At 47.4% G+C, this 14,763-nt stretch overlaps 1 protein-coding gene across 3 annotated transcripts in view; it reads left to right on the forward strand.

Annotated features, from left to right (window-relative positions):
• NLRC3 (NLR family CARD domain containing 3) overlaps nt 1-14,763 on the forward strand; it is a 71,475-nt gene that overhangs the window by 31,005 nt on the left and 25,707 nt on the right. For all 3 annotated transcript variants that reach the window (XM_077827722.1, XM_077827721.1, XM_077827723.1), the window contains exons 4-8: nt 3,511-5,254; nt 7,124-7,210; nt 9,838-9,921; nt 11,556-11,639; nt 14,142-14,225. In XM_077827722.1, the coding sequence (XP_077683848.1) occupies nt 3,511-5,254; nt 7,124-7,210; nt 9,838-9,921; nt 11,556-11,639; nt 14,142-14,225 (2,083 nt within the window). The remainder of the gene's footprint in view (nt 1-3,510; nt 5,255-7,123; nt 7,211-9,837; nt 9,922-11,555; nt 11,640-14,141; nt 14,226-14,763) is intronic.

The raw sequence follows: 14,763 nt of genomic DNA on the forward strand, positions 1-14,763 counted from the left end.
GAGAGACTGGAGTGTACACGCCCCAGCTTGGTAATTCCTCACCATGGGAGGCAAGGCTGCCAGGCTGCGGTCCACTTGATCTGTCTGTCCATATGTGTGTTATGGGTCTGTGGGACTGGGGAGGCTGCAGGGAGTATCTCTGCACTCCCAGGACGGTGGCTAAGCTCAGCCCCTACACTCCCCCATGGGAAAGGATTGCTCTCTCCTACTGCTCCCAGGTGTGCTATGACCCATGGATGGAGTTGGGGATGAGGAGGAGGCCATGCCAGGACCTGGACCCTGTTCCAGGCCGCAGAGCTGTCCAGATGCACAGGATGAGCATGCTGCAGCTCCTTCAGGAGCAGGCCTGTTCTACCTGTGTGCTGGGAGCTACAGGAGGGATTATGTCTGGTTTAGGAGCCCCACCTGGGGTGGTGCAGCTCCACACGGCCCCAAGACAGGGCTGGGGCTGAGTGCGCATTGCCACGCCCTTAGAAAATGTCTTGGGTCATATTGTGTATTACAAATACTGTACAATGAAAGGATGCACTGCCCTCAATATAGGGCTGCAGCTAACCACAACAACCTAGTGCTCAGGGATCTGGCAGTGACAGCGCCTGGACACAGCGAAGCGGCTTCCAAAAGCTCCCCAGCATAGTGTGTGGAATGAATCTAGGACTGAGGTTTTGTGCATGCGGAGCTGTACCCCAGGACTGTTCAGGAGCAGCCACCTAGCTCTGTCTCTCCTGTGGGAGCTGATCAAAGCCTCCTAGCCACACACCCAATTTGTCTGTCTTCTCATTTCTCTGCCTCAGGCAGCAGTTCAGTGTAAATAAGGTTGCTTAATAATTTGCCACCTAGACATTGAAACGCTGCTTCAAGTGAGAAAGTTTGAATAATTCAATCAGGGCTCTACTGTCTGGATAGTAATTGCACAGAAAAGCACTCAATAAAATGATGGTGAAGGGGTCACAAGTTAAAGTCTCATTCTGTTTTGTTTCCATGTGTCAGCATCACGCAGCCTCCAAACAAGAAGTCTTGTGCTATATTTAAAAAGTAACAGCCATGTTCTGATGATGATTTACTGAGCACCACAGTCCCCATCCCAGGGATTTTACAAACTAAATCTATCATGGAACGTACAGTGCAGACATTGGGCTGATACTGTAAGCCATGCTATGGCAAACTGGAGTCACTGACAGCTGAGTCTAAATGAGACTGGGAAAGTCTTATCCGGTGCAACAGATCTTTCAGCCCCTTGACATGCATATTCCATCAACATAGACTAGATAGGCTCCCTTAGGTCTTGTCTACACAGAAAATATTTTTTTCAGTATAATCTAAGAAGTGAATTTAAACTGTTATCATTATACAAGTATTGATCCGAATGTGAATATTCCTACTGCAGAAAAAGAATGGCTTTTGTCAGTTTCACTTTTCTCGCTTGCGAAGGAGTTGAAGTTAAATCTAAAAAAACCATTCTTATTCTGGAATAAGAATGTCCACATGGGTAATAACAATATTGGTATAACTGGTAAAACTTTCCTGTGTACACAAGTCCTTCAACTGACTGACTGACCCACTCACTACCATGTTGTTTGCATCTCCTCCTTACATATCAGCTCTGAATTTGGTCAAGAGAGTCTAGCAAGAGAGAAACGCAGCTAAGAGGGAAGGGTGTATGAATATGTACAGTAACTCCTCACTTAATGTCCTCCCACTTAACGTTGTTTCGATCTTACGTCCCCGCTCAATTACAGAACATGCTCCATTTAAAGTTGTGCAATGCTTCACTATAACATCGTTTGGCTGCCTGCTTTGTCCACAGCTGGCAGCCCCGCATCAGCTCCCCTACACCCCCCACTGTGCCTTCCGCCTGCCGGCAGACCCCGTGGATCAGTGCCTTCCTCCTCCTCCTCCCGCCTCCTGCCCGTGGCAGTCAGCTGGCTGGCGGTGTTCAGGAGGCAGGGGAGGGAGGGGGAGCCTGCGCACCATGTCCTCGCTCCTCCCCTCTCCCTCCTGCACACTGCAAGCCAGCTGATTGCCGTGGACAGGAGGCAGGGGAGGGAGAGGAGAGGAGCGAGGACGCAGCGTGCAGAGTAAAGGGGGGGGGGGAAGAAGAGGAGGGTTAAGGGTGGGGACTTGGGGGAAGGGGTGGAGTGGGTGGCTGAGGGTTGAGCCCCCCACCCTTGGTGCTTGCAGAGTAGGGGAAGCTGTCACTGCGCAATGTGCTTCTCCTAGCCTACAGCACCTTCAGCCTCCTTGCCTGCCTCATTGTCTCCAGTGCCAGTGGGCTGTGCCTGTGTGGGGTAAGGCGGGGGCACCTCCCAACTATAGTACTGTACTGTATGGCAAAAAAAAATTTCCCTGGAACCTAACCCCAACATTTACATTCATTCTTATGGGGAAATTGGATTCGCTTAACATCATTTCAATTAAAGGTGTATTTTTCAGGAACATAATTACAATGTTAAGTAAGGAGTTACTGTAAGTTAATTACCCTTTACTTCAATGTACCCTTCCTTTCTCAGACTCCATAATACTCCATCTAAGGGAGTGGGAGACAGCGTAAGGTGTTCCTGCGTACACCACCCTCTGCCTGACCTGCCAGTGGAATTGCACGTTCATTTGGAAGCCACAGAACTACTTATTTCTGTGAAGGACACTCTGAGTGGGGAACTTGCACTCCGAGATTTGGAGCTGAACTTGTGCTGAACTCGGACCATAACTCACTTTGGTTTCTTGTGAAACTGTGATTGACTTAACTGGCAGGCACAGCGAGGCGCTAGCCCAGCTACGGGAGCCGTTACCATGAAAACAAAAGTGTCGCTAATGGATATCGGGAAACCTTTGTATGAGGCCTCAGGTTCGGCACCAGTTCAAATCTCAGACTGCGAGAGAGGCCCTTCCCCAGAAATCAATGGTTCCATTTTATTTGAACCAATGTTTTCTGTCAAAGCAATTTAACACCAGGGCTACTTCTACCCCTGGAAAGTAGATTGATGGGATTGGTGGGATCACAGCAGGGAGAATTTGTGACCATCGTTGTCAAAGATTTGCTGCTTCGGGCTTTTAAAACTTCCTTATGAAACATTTTAAACTAGATTGAACAAAGTCCTAGAGCAGATTCAGTTGGGACGCTGTGCCTTTGCTTGGGGGCTGGAGGAGATGGCTCCATCTCTAACTTCAGTGATTCAGTGATGGGTGCAGTTTCTTGCCCTGACATTCAGTCGACACATTCCTCGACAAAGCAGCAGTAACCAGCAGCCAAAGCAGTTCCAGCCCCGTCCTTCTGGTAGCTGGTGAGTGTGTCTGAGTAATGAGAATTGTGCTCCCCATCACAATCACATCTACAGCTGGTACAACCCTCCCCCTTGGTTGCGAGTTTTCAAACGTGCTTTCCTGACCTCCGGAAGCTCCAGCTGGCTTCTCTTCCCTGCAATAATGAGAGAAGGTCAGGCTGTGCCTATTGCTTATGCTTGTGGTCATTGTCTGTCTCCCTCTTGACCTATTTTGCTTCTCTCTACACAGACCCTATGGTGCAAAAGCATTTGGAAAGTCTCCAGAACCGCTATGGAACTGGTGTGGAACTTGGCCAGCTGGAGAGGCTCACTAACCTTCTGCTGGTGGAAGGCTTGACAGATATTCAGCAGAAAGAGCATGATGTCATGCAGATTGAGGCCACCAAAGGCATGAGAAATGTTGCCAAGAAAATCCCCCTGGAGAAGCTCTTCCTTCCTCTGTCTAAAGTCAGCATTCCTCCTCGAATCTCTGTGACCGTGGGCGTGGCTGGGATTGGCAAAAGCACTTTGGTGAAACTGTTTGTCTGCATGTGGGCCAAAGGGGAGGTCAATAAGGACATCATATTCGTGCTACCTCTCAGTTTCCGGGAACTGAACACTTATGAGAAACTCTCTGCTGAGAGGCTCATCCGGTCAGTATTTCCTCACATCACTGAACCCAGCTTTATCTCCAATGGTACAGCCCGGATTTTACTGATTCTGGATGGCTTGGATGAGTTTAAGACTCCTTTAGATTTTTCCAACACAGTTGTTTGCACGGACCCCAAAAAGGAGATTCAAGTGGATAGTCTGATCACCAATATTATCCGTGGCAACCTGTTCCAGGAAGCTTCCATTTGGGTCACTTCACGGCCCACAGCAGCCAGCCAAATCCCAGGTGGCCTAGTTGACCGGATGACAGAAATACGCGGTTTTGGAGCAGTGGAGATCAAGGACTTCTTGGATCAGATGTTCCTGGAGAACAAAGACTTATCCAATCAAGTCTTGGGTCAGATCAAGGCTAACAGATCTTTGTACACAATGTGTACGGTTCCTGCCTTTTGCTGGATATCTGGCTCCTCAATGGGCTATTTCCTAAAGAACAGCACTGATCAATCCCAAGAAATGACAACTGTTCCAAAGACTTTATCAGAAATCTACTCCTATTACTTTAAAATGGCACTGAGTAGTGACTGGCAGGAAAAACAGAAGGAGACTCCCAGGATAGAACAAGCTATAAACAACAGCAAGAAAATTATTGGTAACCTGGGTCGGCTGGCATTTTATGGTCTGCTCAAGAGAAAGTACGTATTTTACGAACAAGACTTGAAAGCCTATGGCATAGACCTCTCATCACTACAAGGCAGCTTGTGCAGTAGGATATTACTCAAGGAAGAGATGCAGTTCTCCACTGTCTACTATTTCTCCCATTTAACCCTCCAGGAGTTTTTGGCAGCCACTTATTACTATGCTTCAGCAAAGCGAGCAATATTTGATCTCTTTACTGAGAGCGGGATGTCCTGGCCTAAGTTTGGTTTCCTCAATCACTTTAAGAACGCTGTCCAGAGATCACTGCAGTCAGAGGATGGGCAGCTGGATATCTTTGTGCGCTTTCTCTCTGGCCTTCTCTCCCCACAGGTGAACAAATTGCTGTCTGGTTGGCTCTTGGTGAAGGATGAGCATAACAGCTTCCGAAGCCACATGATCAGCTTTCTCCAGAGCTGCCTGAACACTGACTATGTCATCTCCTCCAGGACCGTGAACATCATGCAGTGCTTGTATGAAGTGCAGCACATGGAGCTGGCCAAGACAGTGGAGGAAGCTATGAAAAACGAGAGCTTGGCTGGGATGTTAACACCAGTGAATTGCTCTGCCCTGGCTTATCTCCTCCAGGTCTCTGAGGTGTGCATGGAGGAGACAAACCTCTCCAACTGCCTCACCTACAATATCTGCAAAAGTCTGCTTTCACAGCTTCTCTTCTGCAGTAATCTCCGGTAAGTCAGATCTGGGTTTCGTGTAGGGATCGGGACTATTTCCACATTTTTGTGACATGCGGTAGAAAGTAGCAGCTGTTTAAAGGATATGCGGCAATTATTTTATTCAGGACTATTGTCCTGCAAACAGAAACATACTCTAAAGGTGCAGAGAAGAATGGTATGGGCATGTGGTACTGAGGCAATATGTGTCGTGTTCAGAGCTGGGGGCTGAAAGTCCAGACTCTTGGGGTCTTCTAGTGGAGGGGACTGGAGAAGAAAACCTCTTGAGGTCTCTTCCAGTCCTGTGAGTCTATTATTCTGTTTTTGGCTCTGCCACTGACCTGCTGTATGACCTTGGGCAGGTCACTCCAGCTCTGGTCTTCAATTTCTCCACTTGTAAAGGAGAGAGGATACTATCTACTTCACAGGGGTGATGGGAGGCTTGGTTAATCCAGGGTCTATTTCAGGAGTGGGTGAGGTTCTGTGGACTACGATGTGCAGGAGGTCAAACTAGATGATCCTGATGGTCCCTTCTGGCCTTAAAGTCTATTAGTCTAATATGTTCAAAATGGCACGTGTTCTTTGGGTGAAAGGAGCTGGAGAAGTGGAAGCGGCAGTACTAGTATGCCAAACGTTGTGCTGTGTTTGTTATTACCTATGTGTATCAGTGGCTGATGAGCTATCCTGAGATGCTGGTAGTATTGCATTACAGAGGCCGCTTAGGAGACCACGGAGTCTGGAACTGGGATTCTTGCTTTGTGGGCTGGTAGAGGTAACAAGACTAAGAGGAGGCAGGTGTCTTTACTTGAACTACTTTCACATTGTACCTTCACCTCTGAGGAGCAAAGGCTAATTCAGTCGCTTTCACTTCATAGTACTTGGCCTCTCTGCTGAGGTTACAATAATAGGTGTCGATTTAATTGGGAGAGGGATGACATGGGCACTTCTCCACTAGCAATTGGACTCAGATCCCCAACTCATTTCACATTGGCCAATGGATAGCCCTTAAAAGACCTTTAGTTATTGCTGGCCTGGATGGATGAGAATCCGCAACTCACAGGTAGAAGATTTTGCATTTCACTCACAGTCCCCATAGCAATCCAGAAGTCTATTGGATCTTTATACCATTTGAGGCTGGTTTAGCATCCCCATTGGATAGACATCCCCAAAAGTCAGCTGTTCCTAATATCAGACTTAGCGACAAGTAGACAAAGTAAGACCAGGTGACAAGGACCGGCACTGGCTTCAACACAGTGCATTTTAGTGTTGTGTAGGCCTGGAACATGTATTTAATGGTAATGACATGACCTGTGGCAACTACCACCTCGTGCCATCTTACAAGACTTATAAAGAGAGGCCCCTGGGCAGTGCAGAGTCCTGTATCGCTATGTTGGAATAGGCTTTACACTTCTGCCATATCTTTCACTGGAGGAACCCAAAGGACTTAAATGTGATTTTTGCATAAGTGAAGCATCTCCAAGTTTTTAGAGGACATTCTCTGTGGAAGAATAGGGCCTCCTAGAGTTATCCTGGGATGCTGGTAAGTGTGACTGTGTTATCCTAGAGAGAACAGACTCTTCTGGCGCTGTGCATATGGAACGTTCTCTAGTCATGAGGATCAGCAGTGTACAGGCTCTCGGCTCCTTGCTGGGGGATGGTGGGGGGAGGTCAGCTTCACTGTGAAAGACAGCATCTCAAGGAACATGCTACCTCTGACGGGGGTCGCTCTGTGAACTCTTGAGCATGGAAGCTGCACAGATCAGGATCTCTTCATTTTTTCGGAGAGCTCTCACTCTCAGCAGCTCATAATGGACATTTGCTCCTCCTCCTTGTATTATCAAAATGCTTTGTTCTCAGCCGTCTCTTCTGTTTTGCTTTGTTGGCCAGGCTGGACAACAACAAGTTTAAGGACAACGTGATGGAGCTGTTGGGGAGCGTGCTGAGTGTGAAGGATTGTCAGATTCAAAAGATGAGGTACTGGCTAGCATTCATAAAAATATTTTGGGGTGTCACTGCAGTGGCCATTTGAGCTAAAGGTTCATGAACTCTCTAAACATTCACATGATCTAAGCTGTGTTGTGAGATGTGCCCTCAGCAAAGCATTGCGCCATGTGTCTCCGCGTGGTCATCCACTCAGGGTGCAGCAGCAGTCAACAAAGAGAGCAGAACAGAGACCATGAGGAAAGGGCGAGAGAATAAAACAGAAAATATCATAATGCCACTGTATAAATCCATGGTACACCCACACCTTGAATACTGTGGGCAGTTCTGGTCGCCCCATTTCAAAAAAGATACATTAGAATTGGAAAAGGTGCAGAGAAGGGCAATAAAAATGATTAAGGGTATGGAACAGCTTCCATATGAGGAGAGATTAATAAGACTGGGACTTTTCATCATGGAAAAGAGACGACTAATGTGGGGGGATGTGATAGAGGTCTACAAAAGCATGAGAGGTGTGGAGAAAGTGCATAAGGAAGTGTTATTTACTTCTTCTCATAACACAAGCACCAGGGGTCACTCAATGAAATTAATAGGCAGCAGGTTTACAACAAAAAAAAGGAAGTATTTCTTCACACAACACACAGTCAGCCTGTGGAACTTGTTGCCAGGGGATGTTGTGAAGGCTAAAAGTGTAACTGGGTTAAAAAAAGAATTAGATAAGTTCAAAGAGGACAAGTCCAGCAATGGCTATTAGCCAAGATGGTCACAGATGCAACCCATGGTCTGGATGTCTCTAGGTCTCTTGACTGCCAGAAGTATCTGGCACTGACTGCTGTCAGAGATAGGATACTGGGCTAGATGGACCATTGATCTACATGGCTCCAGTATGGCCATTCTTATGTTTGACTTGCAAGCCCTAGCCACTCACTAGTCATCTTCTCCACACTAAAATTGACCTTTTTGTCTCTCTTAATATTGCTGTAGAGCCCAGTGAGATATGTTCTGGTAGTTCAGTGCATGCAGGTAACCGCCTAACCCCCGAGCAGTTTGGATTACCAACCTGCCTCCTAAACTGGTGCTCAATCCCATCTTAACTGACCAGCAAACGCCTCCTCTAACAGGGGGACTTCCAGGGTGGAGGCTCCCCTGCTGGGCAATGCTAATTGACCAAGATGATGATGATGTCATTTGCTGGTATGAGAATGGATGTTTATTGTAATCACAGTCAGGGTGGTGGCTTTGGGAACACACGTTTGTCAAGAGGGGTAGGTGAGCAGGGCAGGTCTCCCACTGCCACGCTGTCTCTCTACACAGCTAATTGCAGTTCATGGGCAGACTTTGACTCTCAAAACTTGTGATCAGTGCCACCTAGATCAGTAATTTTCAGCTAGATATCAGCCTCTGTCTCTTTCTGAAACCTGCTGCTTGAGCGGCAAATTGTGGCCGAAGGCAGGGAAGTGAGGACTGTGATTTGTAGTAAGTTTTACTGGAGTTTTGCTCTCCAAATTGCAGTTCCCAGCTCTCTTGGGCCGGGGGTTCTGAAATGTGGAATTAACAAGGAATAGTTCCCGTGGGCTCTGACACTAAAGTGCTGGTGCAGACAGTATGCTTTGCAATGCTGGTGGAGGCTCTCTCTGAGCTCTTCTGAGAAAAGGCATTCATAAAGTAGCCAGGCCACAAGCAGTGCTGATGCCTTCAAAGTCAGCTGTGCAGATAATTCCCCAGTACCTTAAGCTGGCAGGTTACCGGCGTCTCTCAGGTGAGGTTTGAGGACCTGGGTGGCACAGCCCGAGATGAGGGGTCTGTTACAGGAGTGGGTGGGGGAGGCTCTGTGGCCTGTGATGTGTAGGAGGTCAGACTAGCGGCTCATGATGGTCCCTTCTGGCCCAGATCTCTGAGTCTGCGAGTTATTTGGAATAACAAAGTCGGATCTGGTTAGTGGCCCATGTCTGAAAACCGTGGGGCAAATGGCTAACCTGTAGGACACTGAGGCTGAGTATTGTGTTCTGCCTAGCACTCTGCACTGCTCCTGAGGATAAGTTTGTGGCTCCTTGTTCTCCTGCCCCCTTACAGCAGGAGACCCTCCCTCTTTGGGAGCACCGGGCCACCAGCAAGCAGAGTCTGCCTTTCCCCACCTACCTCTTCCTTCCTCCAGGTCTGTGCCCCTGCCCAGACTCCCTCTCACTTCCACATGAGTCATTGCCTGCCCCAGTGTGGTGCAGCACCTTCCCACAGCCCTCCTGGGACCCAGCCAGGGAGAACTGTCAGTCACAGCCGCAGAGCACAGCCAAGGACAGGGATGGCTCGCTGGGGCCATGGGACTCGTTGCAGGAATGAATTCCAGTCCAGCTAGGTCTGTCAACAGCCAGCACCTCTCCCTGCACCTGCCATTGTCCTCAGTCCCCAGATGATATATACCCAGGGATCAACTGGTTTCCAAAGGGTTAACATGATCTTATAATGAACCAATGGAATTGTATTTTTCAAACATAATATGGTCACCTCCATGTTATAACAGTATTCCTCTTCCGTGCAAATTCCTCAGCTGTGTCCTTGGCAGTTTCTGTGGCCGGCAGCGGGCTTAGAGGGATGTAATGGGCTAGGAACTGTATTTGTTCTCCTTAGACTAGATGCTAACTCCAATTTCTTTTCCCGGACAGCTTGGCAGAAAACCAGATCAGTAACAAAGGGGCCAAAGCCCTTGCCAGATCTCTGATGGTCAACAGGAGCCTGACGGTACTTGAGTAAGTTTCGTATGTTTCCTAATTGATGTCGTCCATGCTGTGGGCAAACATGGGTGCCTCCAGTGCACTCACGCGCCGTCGGCCGTTTCCTTCATGAAAATTGATTAAATAGAATGGGTGACGTCAGCTGACCTTAATTTCTCCACATTGGAGGATGGCTCCTGCCCCCCGTAATCAGTTCCCAGAAGAGATGAATGTTGTGGTTGTAGTATTCTAGACTGGTGACTAATGAAAGAAATGTCAGCTGCCAAGCTTCTTTTCTCTTTCTGAAATCAGCTGTCACCAAATATCAAAGATTCCACCCCCAAAGCAGCTTGAACACTGAAATCCAGTAAGAAAGCTCATGTGATGCCCTCTTGTGAAAAAATCAAAGGTTAAAATCCCTTCCCTGCTCCCCCCACATTCAGAATGAACGAGCATTGCAGACATCGTGACAAAGATTCACAATCAGGGACCCCAGAAAGTTATTCATCCAGGAAATGTAAGGCGCTGTGTGATTCCTTCCTTGGGTGTGAAAAGCTCTCTCTACAGCCTCAGTTTCACACTTATTTATTTGTGATGTCAATGATTTTCAATAATAGTAGTCGGAGGACACCAAATTTGTGTGAAATATACTCAACTTTTCCATGTAAAGTTATACATCTAGGAACAAAGAACGTAGGCCGTACTTATGGGATGGGGGACTCTACCCTGGAAATCAGTGACTGTGAAAGAGATTTGGGGGTCATGGTGGGTAATCAGCTGACGATGAGCTCTCAGTGTGATGCTGTTCCGAAAAGAGCTAATGCGATCCTTGAACATACAAACAGGGGAAACTAGAGTAGGAGCAGGGAGGTTATAGTACATCTGTTTGGCACTGGTGCAACCCCTGCTGGAATCCTGTGTCCAGTTCTGGTGTCCTCAGTTCAAGAAGGATGTTGATAACTTGGAGAAGGTACAGAGAAGAGCTGCAAAGATGATTAAAGGATTGGAAAACCTGCCTTACAGTGACAGACTGAGCTCCTTGAGTTTAATTAGCTTAACAAAGAGAAAGTAAAGGGGTGACTTGATCACAATCTGTTAAATACCTACTTGGGGAACAAAGAATTGACAATAGGCTCTTCAGTCAAGCAGACAAAGATCTAACAAGGTCCAATGGCTGGAAGTTGAAGCTAGACAAATTTAAGATTGGAAATAAGGTACACATTTTAACAATGAGGGTAATTAACCAATGGAACATACCAAGGGTTATGATGGATTCTCCATCACTGGCAAGTTTTCAATCAAGACTGGATGGTTTTCTAAAAGCTCTGCTCTAGTTCAGACAGGAACTACAGTAATTCAGGGAAGACCTCTGGCCTGTATCCTACAGGAGGTCAGACTAGATGATTGCAATGGGCCCATCTGGCCTTAGCTGTGAATCTATGTAATGATGGACAGTTGACTCTTGATTCCTCCCATGGCGACCTATTAAACTGCACTAAAGTCACCCTGAGTTCCAGTAACAGAGGCTAAGCCCCAGTTGCTGAGAAGATCAAGATTTAAACTGAATGTCCACCCTTAACTCTCCCTTGTCATACCAGTTTTGTTCTTGTCCGGATTTTCTAACTTTAGCTTTTCTTTCTCTCTTTATCCTCGTTTCGCCTTCTCCCCAGCCTTCGCAGTAACGCCATCGGACCCACAGGGGCGAAAGCACTGGCTGATGCACTGAAAATAAACCAAGTCCTACTCTCCCTGAAGTAAGTGCTGTTGGTTTTCTTTCCTTGGCTGCTTCTGAAAGCTAATTCCTAATAGACATAATTGTATGTGTGAGAGACCGCTGTATGGGTGTGAAGAGTCCTCATCTCACTGGCTATCAGATGTTCAAATGACTAGACTAGAAAGATTGTGGGTAGTGAACAGCTGCCTTCATCCCAGTATAAGTGCAGTCAGTTTGCAGCAGGTGGCTGTCACAAGTGCAGTAGCCATAGAAACAACGTCTCACTTGCAATGTCCAGGAACAATCCTTTCTTGACAGGGCTTTGGCAGAAGCAGACAACTCCTGAGAGTTGTCTCCATCTTAACTTTACAGGGGACCCAGGAGAAGCCACCTTGGAGATGCTACTTAGTTCTCTCCAGATGCCCAGCTGTGTGGGGGATGCGCTCACTGAAGCTGCTAGCTCTTTACAGTGATGCTGTGCTTTATGGTGTCGTGTCAAAAGGGCTGTCCAGGCATTAGAAACATTGCATATGGCGTTGGGTTGAAAGGTGCGTCAGAATGGCAGAGGTCTCTAATTGTCATTGCCGTGTGCTAATTCTAGGCTTCCCTGCAGTGAGGGACACAGCAACATCTGTGTTGTGTTCTTGGATTTTCTCTGCTATCCCTTTTCTTTAATAAGAAGAGGTGAGGTCCAGGGCAAATTGCCTGTACGTATAAACGTACTGCATACTAGTAAGTAACATTTACACTTTGGCTATAGAACGAGGAGAAACTCAGTGGTTTTGGCTGAGTTGCGCTCTGAGGTTTTGGAGTGGTTGGACTTTTGGGCCCCTGTGAACGGAAATCAAAGGAATTGTTCATGTGATTCCCTAGCAACTGAACCTGTTGAGTTTTGTACTTCATAAGTTACGGATCCAGTGGGCCTGGTGCTCCTCTCAGGGATGCTGGCATAAATCAGGAATAGGAAGTCAATGAACTTATGCCAGTGAGAAACCAAGGCAGGATCAGAATCAAGCCCAATAGATCTAGGTATTGGCTCAAACCACAAAACTGAGATTTGGATTTTGAATACCCCCTTCCCCAGTCTGAGGTGTGAGGAAGTCAAGCTGAGGAGTTCTGGCTCCAACCCAGTCTACTTATATCTCCTTACCCTGAACCAACTATCCAGAACTACTTTGAACTCTCCCTCCTCCCCCATTCTTTTTGTAGAAGTCATAGGGCATAACTTAGTACATGGACTGAGGGATTGGGATGGATCTGGTTGGGGCATACATGCCCCAACATCTTATTATTGAGTACAATATCTATTGACTTACTGTCTTGTTTATATTTATTGAATTATTCTCCATATTGAGATTCAACTGCTATTTAAAAATCATGATTATGATTATGACTATTGTAAAAAAAATAGGCAGAAAGTTTTAAAACAAACAAGAGGAAGTTTTTCTTCACACAGTGCACAGTCAACCTGTGGAACTCATTGCCAGGGGATGTTGTGAAGGCCAAAAGTATAACTGGGTTCAAAAAAGAACTAGATAAGTTCCTGGAGGACAGGTCATAGAATATCAGGGTTAGAAGGGACCTCAGGAGGTCATCTAGTCCAATCGCCTGCTCAAAGCAGGACCAATCCCCAATTTTTGCTCCAGATCCCTAAATGGCCCCCTTGAGGATTGAACTCACAACCCTGGGTTTAGCAGGCCAATGCTCAAACCACTGAGCTATCCCTTCCCCCTCTCTTGGCTCTTAGCCAAGAATGATCAGAGACACAACCTCATGTTCTGGGTGTCCTAAACCTCTGACTGCCAGAAGCTGGGACTGGATGACAGAGGATGGATCACATGATGATTGCCCTGCTCTGTTCATTCCCTCTGATGCACCTTGTACCATCTACTGTCAGAAAACAGGATACTGGTCTGACCCAATATGGCTGTTCTTATGTTCTTTTATGTTCTTCTGATGGCACCGAGGGGCGGGGAAGAGCAGGAAGCCAGGCAGAAGGAAGACTAGGCAGAGGAGGAAATGGAGGGATAGAAGTGGCCTATAAGACAATATAAAAAACGAAGGGCCTGATGTCTTAGTTACCCTCAGGCTGCTTTACCCCGCTCTGGCAGTGTGAGGGCCATCAGGTGCAGGCGGATGTGTAAAGTGGATGTCCGTGTAATCTACAGCCACTTTAAGGACTCTTTACCATGTGGCGTGGTGTGGTGGAGTGGTGTGGTGTGAAGGAATGTGTGACTCAACCCCAGCACCTTAAACACAAGGGAGGGAGACGAGAAAGGGCAAGAGGTGTCTGGAAGAGGTAGGCTGCTAAGGGGGCAGGAGGCAGTCCCAAACGGCAGGGGCTGGGGGCAAGACTCAGGAGGCGCACTTGGAAAAGAACAGCACAGGAAGTTCAGGCACATGGGGGTTCATTCTTTTATACCATTGCCTCTGGCCTCAGGAGACGGCATGGCTAATATGAGACAGGCTGGGACAGTCTGTGGCTGCATTCTGCTCTAATTCCTAGTTTTTCCACAATAATTGTGTTGTGTTATCTCTGCAGCCTCCAGAATAACGTGATCAAGGAAGATGGTGCTAAATTCCTGGCTGAGGCCCTTTTAACCAACCACAAGCTGACAACTTTGCAGTGAGTGATTCTAAAACCCAAGCTCCCCTATGGTTTGCTGTCTGCTCCTTTCTGCGGCCATCTGCAAGGGCAGCGCTGTGGTCACAGCAGCCTGCTGCTAATTCCCCTTCTTGGCTTGGCCTCCTGGTCAGGGCCATCTGAAAGCACAAGCAGATGAGCCATTGTCCTCTGCCCCACAATCTGACCATTTTCCGTGTCTCTACTTAATCATGTTTTTGCACTCCATTAAACACTTAATCATGTTTTTGCACTCCACTAAACACGGTTCCTCCTCCATTGCCCAGGCTCCAGTTGCAAGGGTGCCACCATTTCACACAAGGAAGCCTGCACTGCTCACATCAAAGCTGGTTTCCATCTTACAGGAACCACATTCCCGCCAACCCATTCGCCTACAATGCGCTAAATCTACTGCAATTGCTGTGCCCAAAAGTGGGCAGAGGCCAAGTGTGGAGAGAGATGCTCTTCTGTTCAAGGAGCAGGAGGGGGCAGGACAGAACCGATCTGAAGGAAACATGATAGATGGTGGGGTGGACCCTGA

This window comes from Eretmochelys imbricata, chromosome 10 (genome assembly GCF_965152235.1).
Source record: "Eretmochelys imbricata isolate rEreImb1 chromosome 10, rEreImb1.hap1, whole genome shotgun sequence".
NCBI lineage: Eukaryota > Metazoa > Chordata > Testudines > Cheloniidae > Eretmochelys > Eretmochelys imbricata.